Below are 18191 nucleotides of genomic sequence, written 5' to 3'. Positions count from 1 at the left end.
TGGTATATATGTGTGTCCCCCCCCACCCTGGTATATGTGTCCCCCCCATCCTGGTATATATGTGTGACCCCCCCACCCTGGTATATGTGTCCCCCCCATCCTGGTATATATGTGTGTCCCCCCCCACCCTGGTATATGTGTCCCCCTATCCTGGTATATATGTGTGTCCCCCCCCACCCTGGTATATGTGTCCCCCCCATCCTGGTATATATGTGTGTCCCCCCCCCCACCCTGGTATATGTGTCCCCCCCATCCTGGTATATATGTGTGACCCCCCCCACCCTGGTATATGTGTCCCCCTATCCTGGTATATATGTGTGACCCCCCCCCACCCTGGTATATGTGTCCCCCCCATCCTGGTATATGTGTCCCCCTATCCTGGTATATATGTGTGTCCCCCCCACCCTGGTATATATGTGTCCGCCCCCCATCCTGGTATATATATATATGTGTCCCCCTATCCTGGTATATATGTGTGTCCCCCCCCACCCTGGTATGTGTCCCCCCCATCCTGGTATATATGTGTGACCCCCCCCACCCTGGTATATGTGTCCCCCTATCCTGGTATATATGTGTGACCCCCCCCACCCTGGTATATGTGTCCCCCTATCCTGGTATATATGTGTGTCCCCCCCCCACCCTGGTATATGTGTCCCCCTATCCTGGTATATGTGTCCCCCCCATCCTGGTATATATGTGTGACCCCCCCCACCCTGGTATATGTGTCCCCCTATCCTGGTATATATGTGTGACCCCCCCCACCCTGGTATATGTGTCCCCCCCATCCTGGTATATATGTGTGTCCCCCCCCACCCTGGTATATGTGTCCCCCTATCCTGGTATATATGTGTGACCCCCCCCACCCTGGTATATATGTGTCCGCCCCCCATCCTGGTATATATATATGTGTCCCCCTATCCTGGTATATATGTGTCCCCCCCCCACCCTGGTATATGTGTCCCCCTATCCTGGTATATATGTGTGACCCCCCTCACCCTGGTATATATGTGTCCGCCCCCCATCCTGGTATATATGTGTCCCCCCCCCATCCTGGTATATATGTGTCCCCCCCCCATCCTGGTATATATGTGTGACCCCCCTCACCCTGGTATATATGTGTCCGCCCCCCATCCTGGTATATATATGTGTGCCCCCCCATCCTGGTATATATGTGTGACCCCCCTCACCCTGGTATATATGTGTCCGCCCCCCATCCTGGTATATATATATGTGTCCCCCTATCCTGGTATATATGTGTGACCCCCCCCACCCTGGTATATGTGTCCCCCCATCCTGGTATATATATATATATAGTGTGTCCCTGTTCTGCCCGCTCGTGGTCACATCCGCCATCGTTCCGCCCCCCCAGCCACACCTGGTCTCATCCACATAAGTATTGTGCGCTTCCCTCATGTTGAAGTGAGAGGTTCCCGATTGCCTCCTTCCGTTTAGTCCGGGCCCCTGGTCCATGCTGGATTATCAGATACTCTGGATTATCACAGCAAAAGCAAATATGAGAAATTAAAGGGGCGTGCTTTAAAGGTGCACCTGTCCTGCTCCTATGAACCTGACATTCATGCCCACGCGCCGGTCGCTTCCTTTACACGTGACGTCACCTCCCGCTGCAGAAGTGAGAGGAGGGAAATTATCCCTTTAAGACAACATGCATTCCTTCCTGTAACCCTCTCAGGGCCAAGATGGAGCCTGATCGCAGCACGTTATAAGGCTACTTTCACACTAGCGTTGGAATCTGCCCGTTGCACTGCGTCGGGCCGAGATGACGACGCTAGCGGTTGATGCGCCGCACAATGGGTGCAGCAGATGCATTTCTCCGGCGCATCCGCTGCCCCATTGTGAGGTGCGGGGAGGTGGGGGCGGTTACATATAGCGTTTTCTGCTCCCGGCGGTCCGCCACAACACAGCGCAACCGTCGCACGATGTTTGCTCTGTGTGGCAATGCGTCGCCAATGTTAATCTATGGGGCAAAAACGCATCCTGCAAACAACTTTGCAGGATGCGTTTTTTGCCATAAACGGCGTATTGCAAAAAACGCCAGTGTGAAAGTAGCCTAAGAAGTGGTACCTGTGCTGCCGTTCTCCCCCGGGTGCAGTGTAATGGGGGCATTTCCTGACTTTTGATCCCCCCCGGAGGCATTTTGCATATGTTTACACGGTCATACTGGTAAAAACTGGGCCTTAAAGGTAACATTTTAGGTAATAAAAGCTGAACTCTGATTGGCTGCAAGCGTTATTGATTCAGTAGCCAGTCGCCACCACGACATAGAAGAAAATACCGCCACCGTGCCAGTGCTGGCAACGCGGACCCTGCCGGGGAGGCTTGTAATAAATGGCGAGTTGCACACATTATAAGATCCAATGTAGCAGAGTCGGCAATAACATAATACGATGAAAATCAAATCTGGTGAAAAAAATGTGAAAAACTCTCCAAAACCAATCGTGATCGCTCCTGTCTCTGTGCTGCCACCTAGCTGTGCAGTGGGGTATTACCACATTATAAGCCAAAATCAATCCTGATCTCGTCTGTCTCTCTGCTGCCACCTAGCTGTGTAGTAGGGTATTACCACATTATCAGCCAAAATCAATCATTTATCGCTCCAGGCTCTGTGCTGCCACCTAGCTGTGCAGTGGGGTATTAACACATTATCAGACAAAATCAATCCTGATCGCGTGTTTCTGCTGCCACCTAGCTGTGCAGTGGGGTATTACCACATTATAAGCCAAAATCAATCCTGATTTCGTTTGTCTCTCTGCTGCCACCTAGCTGTGTAGTAGGGTATTACCACATTATCAGCCAAAATCAATAGTGATTGTTTCTGTCTCTGCTGCCACCTAGCTGTGCAGTGGGGTATTACCACATTATCAGCAGACTCACCCAGTATGGCGGATGGATGGGGGTTGTGGCGCACATCTTCTGTTATTGGGCGTGGATTAATGCGGAGCAGAAGTTCTCCATCCTCCCAGAGATCACAATCCATGATTCTACCACCAAGCAGAGATCCTAAAAGGATGTCCAGGCATGCTGGGAGTTGTAGTTTGGCTCCCGCCCCTGTGTTAGCATCTGCAGGTGTTGCAGCCTCACCTCCTCGTTATATAAGGGCGGCTCTCAGAGGTCTGTGCAGGTGTCTCACAGGTTTCAGGGGTCAGGATTGTTTGGTTGCAGGTTGGCATAATGCCCCCAAAAAGGACCAGGAAGAAGATGGCGTCCCGGGGGAGCGGAGACTCCGGGCTGGGGATGGTGGACCCTCTGCAGGAGCAGAAGAATGAGAAGATCCGGCTCTTCATGCAGGACTTCATCCAGCAAAGTGAGTGGTGGGGCAAAATGTCCAACCCAGGCCTGGAGAACAACCTCCAGCATGCCCTGACCATTGGCTGTAGTTAGATCTAACTTACAGGGGTCCCCCACTGACCTGACACTGAGGGTTTGCTATGGTGGACTTCTGGCCACTGTGTAGCTCATTCTCAGTCTGTGCAGGGGTGGGCAGCTGTCAGTGGGGGTCCTTGGTCACCTATATGATGGCTTCCATTTTTTTTTTTTTTATCTTTTTCAGAGAAGGAGCGTATGATGGAGGTGAACAAGGAGCTGGAGGTTCTGTACATGCTCCCGGACCAGATCTTCGAGATGGAGCTCCTGAAGATGCCCATGTCCATACGACAGATGAGGGTTGGCGAGTACTACAGTGAGTCGCTGCGCAACCTGGGGGACACTGGCCAACAACAAGGCGGTCACCCAGCTCTACAGTGTTCCTGACTGCTGATGCCTCCACGTATAAGGGAGTGGGAAAGTGCAGGATGGTGTGGAGATGTGCGTGATAGATCCCAGCTATTCTAAAAAGTAACATGCTGTGATGTACTGATCCAGAATTGGTTAGTCTGCAATCACAATTCTGCAGACTTCAGAAGTATTCTGGGAAGTAAAATAGTGAGTGCAGCTCTGGAGTATAATGCAGGATGTAACTCAGGATCAGTAATGTAATGTATGTACACAGTGACTGCACCAGCAGAATAGTGAGTGCAGCTCTGGAGTATAATACAGGAGGTAACTCAGGATCAGTAATGTAATGTATGTACACAGTGACTGCACCAGCAGAATAGTGAGTGCAGCTCTGGAGTATAATACAGGAGGTAACTCAGGATCAGTAATGTAATGTATGTACACAGTGACTGCACCAGCAGAATAGTGAGTGCAGCTCTGGGGTATAATACAGGATGTAACTCAGGGTCAGTAATGTAATGTATGTACACAGTGACTGCACCAGCAGAATAGTGAGTGCAGCTCTGGGGTATAATACAGGATGTAACTCAGGGTCAGTAATGTAATGTATGTACACAGTGACTGCACCAGCAGAATAGTGAGTGCAGCTCTGGGGTATAATACAGGATGTAACTCAAGATCAGTAATGTATGTACACAGTGACTGCACCAGCAGAATAGTGAGTGCAGCTCTGGAGTATAATACAGGATGTAACTCAGGATCAGTAATGTAATGTATGTACACAGTGACTGCACCAGCAGAATAGTGAGTGCAGCTCTGGAGTATAATACAGAAGGTAACTCAGGATCAGTAATGTAATGTATGTACACAGTGACTGCACCAGCAGAATAGTGAGTGCAGCTCTGGGGTATAATACAGGATGTAACTCAGGATCAGTAATGTATGTACACAGTGACTGCACCAGCAGAATAGTGAGTGCAGCTCTGGGGTATAATACAGGATGTAACTCAGGATCAGTAATGTATGTACACAGTGACTGCACCAGCAGAATAGTGAGTGCAGCTCTGGGGTATAATACAGGATGTAACTCAGGATCAGTAATGTATGTACACAATGACTGCACCAGCAGAATAGTGAGTGCAGCTCTGGGGTATAATACAGGATGTAACTCAGGATCAGTAATGTAATGTATGTACACAGTGACTGCACCAGCAGAATAGTGAGTGCAGCTCTGGAGTATAATTCAGTCACATTTCTAATCTCTGCTTTGTTAGAGCTGATGGACATGAACAAGGCTGACTCTGCTTCCCTTGTGAAGGTGAGGGGGGTATCCTGATACCTGTAGTTCTCTCTGGTGTTGGCCCCTTTATGGATCTGTACTTTACATCTTCCTCGGTTGCAGGCTGACAGTCTGGATGAAGAACTGCAAGAGGCCAAACTAGTAAGAAAGAACAGCAAGAAGGGTAAGTGTGTGTCCGGCGCTGGACGCTATTCTGTGATGGTCGTGTGACCAGCAGTCTCTCTTCTCAGCTAAAGTGACCACGACAATAGGACCTCCTGATCCTAAAGTGATGTCCACGGTGCAGAAGACCCGGACCGTGCAGAAGGTGAGTGCAGAGGGCAGTGACGACCAGCCTTCACCTGGCCGCCATGTGTCCTGCCGTGTCCGATGACCTCACGCTGAGTACAGTGCACCTGATGACATCACGCTGAGTACAGTGCACCTGATGACATCACGCAGAGTACAGTGCACCTGATGACATCATGCAGAGTACAGTGCACCTGATGACATCACTCTGCATCTACCTTTTATTCTCTCCTCACAGGTAGTAAAAAGTAAATCTCTTGTATCACTGACTAATGATTCTGGGAAGAAAACGTCCTCTTTACCCAGGTAACTTCTGGGGGCTCCGTGCTGAGATCTGACCAGACTCCAAACACCTATATACAGAGGGGGAAATAAGTCTTGGATACTGTCGCAGATTTTTCTTTCTAGCTTCCCAATATAATGTGATTTTTCTGGTTTTATTTTTAGATTCTGTCTCTCACAGGTGAAGTGCACCTACGATAAAAATTAGACCTCTCCATTCTATGCAGGGGGAAAACTTGCAAACTCAGCAGTGTGTCAAATACTTATTTCCCGACTGTATGTGGAATATTGGAAGTGGGGTGAATGCTGCTGACCCCATCATGTTATAGTAATGGTTTATTACCCCTTACCATTGGGGACAGGTGCAAATAAATCTGTATGTACTCTGCTGTAGTCGTCGGTGGTGTATCGAGAGTTAGATGGGCCCCAGTGCCAAATTTTGACTATATAGAGTTCAGCTGGTGGTGTCGGCGGGCCCCATCATGGGCGCTCTGTCATTGTTATGCCTCTGGCTGTAGTGTGATTATGATGATGATGTAGGATACGTGCAAAATAACAAACACTTAATTGGAGTCCAGTTCTCAGACTAAACCAACCAGATATCTTGGTATGTGGAAGGAAGCGGCTCCTAAAGTCACCACTAGAGGGAGCTGACTGTGCAGTGTGGGGAGCTCCCCCTAGTGGAGGCTAACAGGAAGTGATTCGCAGCTTGATATTAGAAGTTTCATGAAATTCTTACCGATTCCTTAGGTCGATATCTGCAACTCCATTAAATAAAGCTCCGAAGATGGTGTCAACTTCATCCAGCAGAACGATATCCAGAACTTCAAGGTACATCTGACTTTATGCCTTGTACTCTGCAATAGTACTATATAAAAATATATAAATTTTTATATTTTTTTTTTCCCCCAGAAATGTGATGGCGCCTACTACCCGTATCACGAGGAGCATCACGAGGAACCGCGCCTGCTCATCAGTGACTGACATCCCGACGCTACATGAAGGCCTTCCTTTTGTACATATACCACTGGTGGATGGGCAGGTAATGGTGGGCACCCAGATCTAGCTGTGATGGGGGTCTGATGCCCCTGCTGACATTAGAGGTGACATCCTGGTACGCGCCCGATGCTTAGTCCCAGTTTTTCATCCCCTTATGGTACCAAAGCACTCTGCTGTGCCCACTCTACAGCCTCAAGGGGTCCGCCTGTCCTCATCTTACCGATTCTTCTCCCCTGCAGACGTTATCTACAGAGTACGACGACCTGGAGACTCTGGATGTGGAGCTGCTGAGACAAGACACGGTGCAGCACATCCACACGCTGGTGGTAAGCGGCTAACATGGAGATCATGGAGTCATTCTCTGGCTGCAAGCAGAGGTGTAAGGAAAGCTGGAGCCATCGTCCAACATCTCCCTCTGTCTCCTCAGGGTCAGCTCACCACCCTGTGCGCCAAAGCCACGCAGCATCACGGGAGCGGCCAAGAGTGATGGTGAACGAAGAGCCACATCCTGCAGAGTATATTTTATTTTTATAAATGTCTTATTTATGCAAGTGATTCTGTAATTCTAATAAAACTAATACTCAGTATATGTCATATTTGATCATAATCTGTGTGAGGACTGCACCTGGAGGTGGTAAGGAACAAGAAATATTAACTGTAATACTCCAGAGCTGCACTCACTATTCTGCTGGTGCAATCACTGTGTACATACATTACATTACTGATCCTGAGTTACCTCCTGTATTATACCCCAGAGCTGCACTCACTATTCTGCTGGTGCAGTCACTGTGTACATACATTACATTACTGATCCTGAGTTACATCCTGTATTATACTCCAGAGCTGCACTCACTATTCTGCTGGTGCAATCACTGTGTACATACAATACATTACTGATCCTGAGTTACCTCCTGTATTATACCCCAGAGCTGCACTCACTATTCTGCTGGTGCAGTCACTGTGTACATACATTACTGATCCTGAGTTACATCCTGAATTATACCCCAGAGCTGCACTCACTATTCTGCTGGTGCAGTCACTGTGTACATACATTACATTACTGATCCTGAGTTACATCCTGTATTATACCCCAGAGCTGCACTCACTATTCTGCTGGGGCAGTCACTGTGTACATACATTACATTACTGATCCTGAGTTACATCCTGTATTATACCCCAGAGCTGCACTCACTATTCTGCTGGTGCAGTCACTGTGTACATACATTACATTACTGATCCTGAGTTACATCCTGTATTATACCCCAGAGCTGCACTCACTATTCTGCTGGGGCAGTCACTGTGTACATACATTACATTACTGATCCTGAGTTGCATCCTGTGTTCTCCTCCAGCACTAACTCCACTGGCAGAATAGTGAGTGCAGCTCTGGGATATAATGCAGGATCAATATAATGTTTAGTCATGCTATTATATTCAAAATACTACCAGTGTGGAGTTTAATTAGTGAGATCATAGTGTGAAGACACAGGTGTGAATCTGGTGGCCCTTAAGCTGGAGTCACACATAACGATATCATTGCAACGTCACGCTTTTGGTGACGTAGCAACGATCCCGCTAACGATCTCGTTATGTGTGACAGCGACTAACGATCAGTCCCCTGCTGGGAGATCGTTGGTCGCTGGAAATGATCAGGACCATTTTTTGGTCGCTGATCACCTGCTGTCATCGCTGGATCGGTGTGTGTGACGCCGATCCAGCGATGTGTTCACTTGTAACCAGGGTAAATATCGGGTTACTAAGCGCAGGGCCGCGCTTAGTAACCTGATATTTACCCTGGTTACCATTGTAAAAGTTAAAAAAAAAAAACAAACAAACAAACACTACATACTCACATTCTGATGTCTGTCACGTCCCCCGGCGTCCACAGGGTTAAAACTGCTTTCGGCAGGAGCGCTGCTAATGCACGCGCTCCGGCCGAGAGCTTTCCTGCACTGTCAGCGCCGGCCGTAACAGCGGTGATGTCACCGCTGTGCCCTGCTTTACGGCCGGCGCTGAGTCAGTGCAGGGAAACTCTTAGCCGGAGCACGTGCATTAGCAGCGCTCTTGCCAAAAGCAGTTTTAACCCTGTGGATGCCGGCGGGGGACATGACAGACATCAGAATGTGAGTATGTAGTGTTTGTTTGTTTTGTTTTTTTAACTTTTACAATGGTACCCAGGGTAAATATCAGGTTACTAAGCGCGGGCCTGCACTTAGTAACCCGATGTTTACCCTGGTTACACGGGTGCTGCAGGGGGACTTCGGCATCGTTGAAGACAGGTTAAACGATGCCGAAGTCTTTTCCCTGATCGTTGGTCGCTGGAGAGAGCTGTCTGTGTGACAGCTCCCCAGCGACCACACAACGACTTACCAACGATCACTGCCAGGTCGTATCGCTGGTCGTGATCGTTGGTAAGTCGTTTAGTGTGACTAAAGCTTCATTTAAGGGTGAAGCCAAGACATGTTGTACATGCATTTCACCTTAAAAGCTGGAAAAATAAGGGTCATTCCAGAAGAACAGTGAACTGTGGTTAAAAAGTTAATAGAGGGTAAAAGAAGTGCAGACAATCGGCTGTTCAGCTACAATAATCTCCAATGCTTTAGGCTGTGCACATGTTGCGGATTTTGCCGGGGGTCCGCAGCAGCTTTCCATGCGTTTTACAGTACAATGTAAACCTATGGAAACCGCAATCTGCAGTGCCCATGCTGCAGAAAAATAGGGATTTTTGTGTACTCACCGTAAAATCCTTTTCTCCGAACCAATCATTGGTGGACACAGAACCATGGGTGTTATGCTGCTGCCACTAGGAGGACACAAGTAATACAGAAAGAATAACTCCTCCCCTGCAGCATACACCTTCCTGCTGGCACCAAGTGAACCAGTTCGGTGACAAAGCAGTAGGAGCTTAACATTTAACAAGAAAGAACTATGTCAAAACCAAGTCAACACAGAAAAAACTAAAGCCAATAGGCTAACAGGGTGGGTGCTGCATCCCCCAATGATTGGCTCAGAGAAAAGGATTTTACGGTGAGTACACAAAAACCCCTATTTCTCCTATGCCTCATTGGGGGACACAGGATCATGGGACAGCCTAAAGAAGTCCCTGGGTGGGAAAGAATCTACTGCAATAGCTCCCTGTACCCACAAGTTACAGATGCAGCACTGCCACCTGCAAAATTCGTCTGCCGACAGACACATTTGCCAAAGCCTGAGAATGGACATGGTAATGCTTCGTAAACATGTGCAGGACCAAGTCGCAGTTCTGTAGACTTGTGCTGCCGACACCTGGTGCCGGATGCCCCAAGACGCACCCACTGACCAAGTAGAATGAGCCTTAATCCCTGCTGGGACGGAGTGACCTCTAACTCGGTAGGACTCCTGGATAGCTGAATGAATCCACTTGGCTATCGTAGCTGTGGAAGCAGCTAGACCTTTCCTTGGCCTTTCCGGGAGCACAAACAGGGCATCTGACCTGCGGAAAGACGCCATCCTCGAGACGTATCTCCTAAGAGCTCTCACCAAGTCCAGAGTGTGAAGAGCCTTCTCGGTGCGATGTACTGGGGCCGGGCAAAGTGAAGGCAAGACAATTTCCTCATTGAGGTGGAAAGATGAGAAAACTTTTGGCAGAAAAGATGGGGATGTTCTCAAAACCATCTTATCTTGGTGAAAAATTAGGAATAGGAACTTGACAAGACAAAGTCGCCAACTCTGAGACTCGTCAGATGGACGTGACTGCAACCAGGAAGGCAACTTTCCATGACAGAAAAGACAGGGAAACGTCCTGCAGAGGTTCAAAAGGAGCCTCTTGCAAGACTCCGAGGACCAAATTAAGGTCCCATGGTTCCAACGGCATCTTATAGGGCGGCACCACATGGGAGACTCCCTGAATGAACGTCTTCACCAGTAATCTGTTGGCAATTTTAAGTTGAAACAGGACTGACAAGGCTGAAATCTGCCCTTTGAGAGAACTAAGGGCGAGACCTAAGTCCAAACCCGACTGAAGGAATTCGAGGATGGAAGGAATGGAACATTCAAGAGGAGAGCTTCCTCGGTCCTTGCACCATGAGAAGAAGGTCTTCCAGATGTGATGATATATACGCATAGATGTAGGCTTTCTAGCACTGATCATGGTAGAAATGACTTTCTGAGAGAAGCCTGCCTGTGTCAGCACCCGGGACTCAACGGCCATGCTGTCAAACACAGGGCCTCGGAGTTCTGGTGGTAAATGGGGCCCTGGGACAACAGGTCTGTGCAATTCGGTAATCACCAGGGGACATCGGCGACTAGTTTGGCATACCAGGCCCTGCACGGCCAATCTGGCGCAATCAGAATTACTGGTATCCCCTCCGCTCTGATCTTCTTGATAACTCTCGGCAGCAAAGGAAGCGGGGAAAATATGTACGGAAGCTGGAACTAATGCCACGAGTGAACGAGTGCATCTGCCCCAATGGCTGCCGGATCGTGGGATCGAGCTATGAAGTTGGGAACCTTGGAATTTAGCCGTGAGGCCATTAGATCCACTTCAGGGGTTCCCCAACGACAGCAGATCTGGTGGAAGATCTCCGAATGAAGAGACCACTTTCCGGAGTCGAGACCTTGACGGCGGAGAAAATCTGCCTCCCAATTTTCCACTCCCGGGATGTGAACCACTGATATCATTGAGCGGTGTTCCTCGGCCCAATGAAGAATGTGGCCTACCTCGGACATGGCTGCGTGTTCCCCTGCCGGTTGATGTATGCCACTGCAGTGGCATTGTCGGACTGAATCCTGATGGGACGACCCGTGAGGAAGGGGTGGAATTGAAGAAGAGCCAACCGGATTGCTCGTATTTCCAGGATGTTGATGGGCAGGCGAGCTTCCCGAAGACACCAGCGGCCATGAGCAGTGTGTTGGCGGAACACCGCTCCCCAGCCCAGAAGACTGGCATCTATTGTCACAACTAGCCAATGTACTGGGAGAAAGGACTTCCCTTGATTCAGGGAGGACTTCAAAGTCCACCACCTGAGAGATTGTCTGACTCGCTGGGGAAGGAGGAAACGACGATCGAGAGAGAACGGGTTCCTGTCCCACACAGCCAGGAGAGCATGTTTGTAAGGGGCGGAGGTGTAGTTGAGCGAATCGGACCGCCTCCATAGCTGCTACCATCCTGCCGAGGACTCTCATACTGAAACAAAGAGAGAGAGAGAATGAGGTTGGGAGAGCTTCTCACTGCAAGACTGAGATCTTTTCCGGGGGAACAAGTACCAACCCCTGAGACGAGTCCAGTATCATTCCTAGAAAGGAAATTCGCTGTGCCGGTACTGGGGAAGATTTTTTGAAGTTTATCTTCCAACCCAGGCGAGAAAGAGAATCTATTGTGATGTTCACGGCCTCCTTGCAGGTGCGGAAAGAGGGGCCTTTGATGAGGATATCTTCTAGTTACGGTAGCACCACCACACCTCGGGTATGAAGGATGGCCACGGCGGCCGCCATGACCTTGGTGAATACCCTGGGAGCAGTGCCGAGGCCGAAGGGCAGAGCAGCAAACTGAAAGTGATCTTCCTGAACTGCGAAGCGAAGAAACCTTTGGTGAGAAGGTAATATAGGAATGTGGAGGTACGCGTCCTGGATGTCTATGGACGCCAGGAACTCGCCTTTTTCCATGGAGGCGATGACAGAACGAAGCGATTCCATCCAGAACCGTCGCACCCTGACGAACTTGTTCAGCAGTTTTAGGTCCAGTATGGGCCGTACTGTACCGTCCTTCTTTGGAACAATGAACAGGTTTGAATAAAAACCTTGAAACCTTTCGCTTTGAGGGACCAGGATAATAACCCCGTCTTCTTTTAGAGAGCTTATGGCCTGGAAGAACTCTGATGCCTTTGCCCTGGGAGAAGAAGACAGGAGGAAGCGATTTGGTGGAAGACAGGAGAATTCTATCTTGTATCCGGAGGACACTAGGTCGCGGACCCATACGTCGTGAACGACCGAGAGCCACGTGTCGCTGAAGGAAAGCAGTCGGCCGCCTACTTTGAGGGTGTCCTCCGGATACAGCAGGGAGTCATTGAGTGGGAGACCTGCCCGGTCTGGACCCTGACTGCCTAGGCCTGCCTCTCCAAAAAGGGGAAGGTTTGTAAGAGGTCTGAGGACCTCAATCTCTTTGTTGTGCCTGGCCAGGTCTGGAAGATGTGGAGATAGAGGACCAATTTGAGTTGAGGCAAAAAAAATCGGGACCGAGCCTACTGCTGCTGGTTCCGAAAGGATCTCTGTTGTGGAAGAAATTTACTCTTCCCTCCAGTGGCGTCGGAAATTAATTGGTCGAGCTTTTCGCCAAAAAGGCGACTGCTCCGATATGGAAGAAAAGTCAGTGACTTTTTTGGAAGCCGAATCCGCACGCCAGTCCCTGAGCCATAAGGATCTATGGATGGTGATGGCGTTTGCTGCTGCTTGCGAAGCACAGTTAGCAGCGTCCAGGGATGCAGAAACTACAATATCTCCAGCTCTGGCTATCTGAGTAGCGAAGTCTGCTATCTCCGGGGGAAGATCAGTATCCAGCACCGCTGCAGGCAAGACCTCAACCCAGTGGGTCATAGCCTTAGCCACCCACATAGCGGCAAAAGATGGGAAGAATGCAGCTGCTGAGGCTTCAAAGGCTGAACATGCCATATTGTCAATCTGACGATCGGTTGGGTTTTTAATAAAGGCGCCCTCCGAAGAGGATAAAATAAATTTAGTAGCCAGGCGTGATACCTGAAGATCTACCAGGGAAGATTGAGACCAATCTTTTCTTAGATCCTGGGCAAAGGGATATTTTGATTCCATGGGCTTCTGCCCTGTGAATCGTTTATCGGGACGGATCCTGTGAGATTCAACTATTTCCTTAAATTCGGGATGAGTAGCGAATACTTTGTGAGCTCACTTGGTCCTCTTAAAGGACACGGCATGATCCGTTTTAGAAAAAAGGTTCCACCTCAAGCTTCAAAGCCTTATTCACTTACTCAGAGAGTCGAGAGTCTCCTGATCATGAAATTCCTGATCTAGGGACGTGTCAGAATCGTCCTCTGAAACAGGTGCTCTGCTAGCCCCAATGGAAGGGGAGCGAGAAATGGAACTCTCAGAACCCGAATCCTGGTGATGGTCTGAGGATATGGCATGAGTCCTTTTTCTGGAAGGGCGAGAGCTAGGGTTGAGCGACCTTGACTTTTTTAGGGTCGAGCCGGGTTTCGCGAAACCTGACTATCTCAAAAGTCGAGTCGAGTGAAATCGGCCGATTATGGCGAAAAGTCGAGGATCGACCGAAACACGAAACCCAATGCAAAGCCAATGGGATTTTTTTTTTTTTCTTCTCTCTCTCTCTCTCCTGAAAAGCTGGTGTTACACAGTGCAAATCGCTACAGCGCACAAGCGACAACATGGCGATAGGCGTCCACGCCCCTAAGACCTATGTCATCACTCTGCCCACGCCCCTTCATTGGCTGAAAAAAATGGCGCCAAGCGCGTCATACGAAACGCGACTTTGGCGCGAAAGTCGCGTACCGCATGGCCGACCCCACACAGGGATCGGGTCGGGTTTCATGAAACCCGACTTTGCCAAAAGTCGGCGACTTTTGAAAATGAACGATCCGTTTCGCTCAACCCTAGCGAGAGCCACTTGGCAAGGTACGGCCCCTAGAGTACGAGGGGTTTTGCGGATCGGAAGCGTCGTCCGTAAGAGTGCCCTGGTTAGAGGAGGGGTTTCGGAACGATTATAACGCTTTTGCCAGGGATGCCATAGACCGGGTAAGGGAGGCAGCCCACTTAGGGGGACCAGGCTCACTAGGTTCGGTGTCAGTAACAGGTGGTTCCTGAACAGTCGTCGGTTCACCAGCTGTGCATAAGGCAGTATTATGACCCCGGGGTAATGAGACCTTACAAGAGGTACATGCAGCGAAAAATACAGTGTGGGTTTTCCCAGACTTTTTGTGAGTCCTTGATTGAGACATAGTAGCCTTGAGGAGAGCGCTTACTAGCAGGGGAAGGGTTAAGTTATGTATCTGTAGCTTACCCAGGTCCTGTGTCTTGAGTCCCCAGGGGAGGTCCCCAATGTATTGTCCTGAAGGTTGCAGACCGTATTCGGAGATTAGGTGAGCTGAAGCAGCACTGCAGGATCAGCGCTGTGGGTGTCCCAAGATGGCCGCCGAGATCTTGTGAGAGTGCTTCTCAGGGAACGATTAGCACTGGAAAAGATGGGTGGCGGCAATTGCCAGTGGGCGTGGCTAAGAACTCCGGCCTGTATGAAAGGGAAAAGCCAGGGACTAAATTTTAAAAACTTGCGGTTGCGGCCTCGCGCCCGCTATTAGTGCCCCTTAACTGCGCTCCATCATAAAAACACAGCACTGCGAACCACCCACGGACTCGGGCTCTATGTCCTGCTAGAGATGCAGACCTTCTACCCCGGGGACCAGGACCCCCCAGCGCCTCGGCCCCCGCAGTGTACTCACGGTAGATACGGTGGGCCGGTGCTCAATCCACCGTTGTCATAGTCAGAGAAGGGGTGGAGAGCTTCTGCCGCCATGCGTCATCCGCTATATCAGTGGTGTTGCAGAGGGGGGCTGCACGGACAACATACAATAATATGTCCGGCTATGCACCTGGCTCCAGCAGAGGTAGATGGAGGGCTACTCCATGTGGTCGCCTGCTATGGAGGGGGGAGATCGGAACGTGAAGGAACCGTCGCCCGCAAGGTGAGCTCAGGGCTGGCATCCAACGTTGCAAGAAAGGATACGTGAGGAAAGCTCCACGTTCTTGCCTGTTGATGGTTCGGGGGAGATCGGAACATAGAAAGGGTCCGTCGCCCCCAGTCGCTCCGTTAAGGGGAAAAAATAGAAAAATTAAAAACGTTAGGGTCTGAAAGCAGACCCAAGTGCCTCCTACAGACACTAAGCAAGAACTGGGTCACTTGGAGCCAGCAGGAGGGTATATACTGCAGGGCAGGAGCTATTCTTTCTGTATTACTTAGTGTCCTCCTAGTGGCAGCAGCATAACACCCATGGTCCTGTGTCCCCCAATGAGACGTAGGAGAAAAACGCGCAGAAACGCTGCAGTTTACATTCCACATGTCAATTCTTTGTGCGGATTCCGCTGCGGTTTACACCTGCTCCATAATAGGAATCCGAACAAAATCTGCATAAAAAAACGCGGAAAATAAGCAGGTTAAAACGCAGTGCCTTTTACCTGCGGATTTCTCAAATCTGCTGCGAAAAAGTCCGCAGAGCTCCAAAATACGTGTGCACATACCCTTAAAATGGAAAGCCAAACCAGAGAGATGAGGAAGAAAACGTTAGACCACCATTCTAATGGATGGAAGAATAGGTAGAATGGCAAAGGCTCAGCCACTGATCGGCTCCAGGATGACCAGTCTCAGGTTCCCTGTGAGGACTGGGACAGAAGACGCTAATCTGTTAGCAAGAAGTCCCCGCAAAGTCCCACTGTTATTAAAAATGACATGTACTGATGCGGATACAATTTGCCAAAGAACACAACTGGCCTAAAGAGAAATGGAGAAACACTGTGGACTCATCAAAGTAAAATTGTTCTCTTTGGGTCTGAGGACCACAGACCGTTCCTCAGACAACCCCCGACCTCTGCATTCAGTACACAGCACCCTCTGCAGACAGTGAACCATCACGACACAGACAGGTTTCTCTCACTACGGTGCCAGCCCTCGCCCTGCAGACATCATGTGGCTTTTCAGTTTACACTGACATCTAATGATTCATTCTGCTAATAATGCTTCGTGAATCTTTAAAAAAATTTTTCTGTGAATTGTTGGGGTGCAGGCTCTAATTTATTTATTTTATTACGACATCTGTTGCCAGTAACGACTTTTACTTTGTCCATCTGGTGTTTGCTCATAAGAACCAACGCTAGAAGGAGCCGACGGCTCTGGGAATCTCCCTTTATCCATCGTACCCGACTGTCACAAGGTTTACTATGCAAAGTGCCGGAGGGCCTGGTGCTGGGAGTGTGACACCGGCAGACACTGTGCGCTCAGTGTAATGATCCTGCACCCGACATGTAAGAGAACATGGTAATAAGGAGACTGACTATAGGGAGAATTTCCTGATAAATCCAGATTTAGAATTGAGAGTCCTCAGTGGCTGACACCTTTTAATGGCTAACTGAAAAGATGCTAACAAATTGCAAGCTTTCCAGACTACATAAGTCTCTTCATCAGGCATAGAGTAGACTAATAGAAATTCGGAAGAATCACATATTTATGCACAACACGGAAAAATGCCATAGATAAGACAGGTGATGTGAAGCACAATTACCATTACGTGAGAGTGATAAACAGTTATGTCCATAAATATTGGGACAGTTCATAGATAAGGAGTTTTATTGTCCTCTGATTGGGGTCTGGTTCTGTTGTGATGACCCCACATGGTCTAAGGGGCAAGTTCCTTAGTTAATGTAAAAAGACAAATCCATGTGACACATTCATTCCTGCACTGAGAGTGTCAAAGGTCGTCATCAGTTTATATTCCCAGACTCTTCTGTCTCTCTGAGATTTGAAGGTAGATTTTAATACAAGTAATCTCATGTCCATGGTGCTGTGATTGGGGAGACAAAAATGTTTGGCCACAGGTAGATCCATTCTTTTTTCTCTTCTTGTGTGGTGATGAGAGTTCATCCTTGTTCTCAGTCTCTGCCCTGTCTCCCCCACATACAGACCCCCAGTTGGACATTTAGTACAAATAATTAGGTACACCACATTAGAAGTGACGCAGCTGAAGGTACCTGGGATCTTGTAGTCCTGATTTGAGTTGGGGATCTTTATCTTGTCCGTGGTCATTATAAGTGGACAGGTTTTACATTTTTTCTGGTTGCATGGAAAGGTTCCTGCAGCTGTTGGAGAGGACAGGGAGCTTCTGACAATGATGCTTCTTAGATCTGGGGGTGGCTGAAACACAGTAGTTGGGGGTCTGGAAAAATGGATTGTAAGCGGGCATCTTTTTGTAGTAAAGGTTGTAATTTCCATGCAGCTCCCCTTAGCACCTCCAGATTTGGATTATAGGCGACTACTAGAGGCACCCGGTTATTTTCTTCTTTAGCTTTGTAATGTAGCAGGTGATTCCTTGATATTCTGATGGCTCTTGAAATTTGGTTTTGAATTGTTCTTGTATGGTAGCCTTAATTCAGAAAGGTCTTTCTGAGGTGACCTCAGACCATGTGGGGGCCAATAAAACATTCACACTCCTTATCTATGTACTCTCCCAATACTTATGGACATAACAGTTTATCACTCACATAATGGTAGTTCTGCTTCACGTCACCTTTCTTATCTATGGCATTTTTCTATGTTGCGCATAAATGTGTGATTCTTCAGAATTTCTTTTAGTCTATGCCTGATGAAAAGACCTGAGTTGTCTCAAAAGCTTGCAATTTGTTACCTTCTTTTCACAGTTAGCCATTAAAAGGTATCAAGCACTGAGGACTCTCAATTCTAAATATTTTTCTACCACTGGCTAACATGGTACCAAGATCTATATCTTTCCTCTACTAAATCCAAGCGCAGTAAGCAAGAGAATTAAGGGTCCCAACTTTTGTATGCGATCCCTTACTTGGCCAG

General features: G+C 48.7%; 1 protein-coding gene across 1 annotated transcript; it reads left to right on the top strand.

Annotated features, from left to right (window-relative positions):
• The first annotated feature begins 972 nt into the window (after window positions 1–972).
• Window positions 973–7195, top strand: LOC138649111 (borealin-2-like). The gene is made up of 10 exons (XM_069739263.1): window positions 973–3322; window positions 3569–3697; window positions 5007–5050; window positions 5135–5195; window positions 5263–5339; window positions 5559–5626; window positions 6353–6433; window positions 6515–6644; window positions 6841–6927; window positions 7029–7195. The coding sequence occupies exons 1-10, from the start codon at window positions 3190–3192 to the stop codon at window positions 7086–7088; spliced, it is 870 nt and encodes a 289-aa protein (XP_069595364.1). The 5' UTR covers window positions 973–3189; the 3' UTR covers window positions 7089–7195.
• The last annotated feature ends 10996 nt before the right edge of the window (window positions 7196–18191 follow it).

This window comes from Ranitomeya imitator, chromosome 9 (assembly GCF_032444005.1).
Source record: "Ranitomeya imitator isolate aRanImi1 chromosome 9, aRanImi1.pri, whole genome shotgun sequence".
NCBI lineage: Eukaryota > Metazoa > Chordata > Amphibia > Anura > Dendrobatidae > Ranitomeya > Ranitomeya imitator.
The sequence above is the reverse complement of the archived record's forward strand: the minus strand, read 5'-3'. Positions and strand labels throughout refer to the sequence as shown.

Coding starts and splice junctions, on each gene's coding strand:
- LOC138649111 (XM_069739263.1), top strand. CDS start 3,190: ATGCCCCCAAAAAGGACCAGGAAGAAGATGGCGTCCCGGGGGAGCGGA. Junction 5,051..5,134: donor ACTCTGCTTCCCTTGTGAAG/GTGAGGGGGGTA, acceptor CCTCGGTTGCAG/GCTGACAGTCTGGATGAAGA. Junction 6,645..6,840: donor TACCACTGGTGGATGGGCAG/GTAATGGTGGGC, acceptor TCTCCCCTGCAG/ACGTTATCTACAGAGTACGA.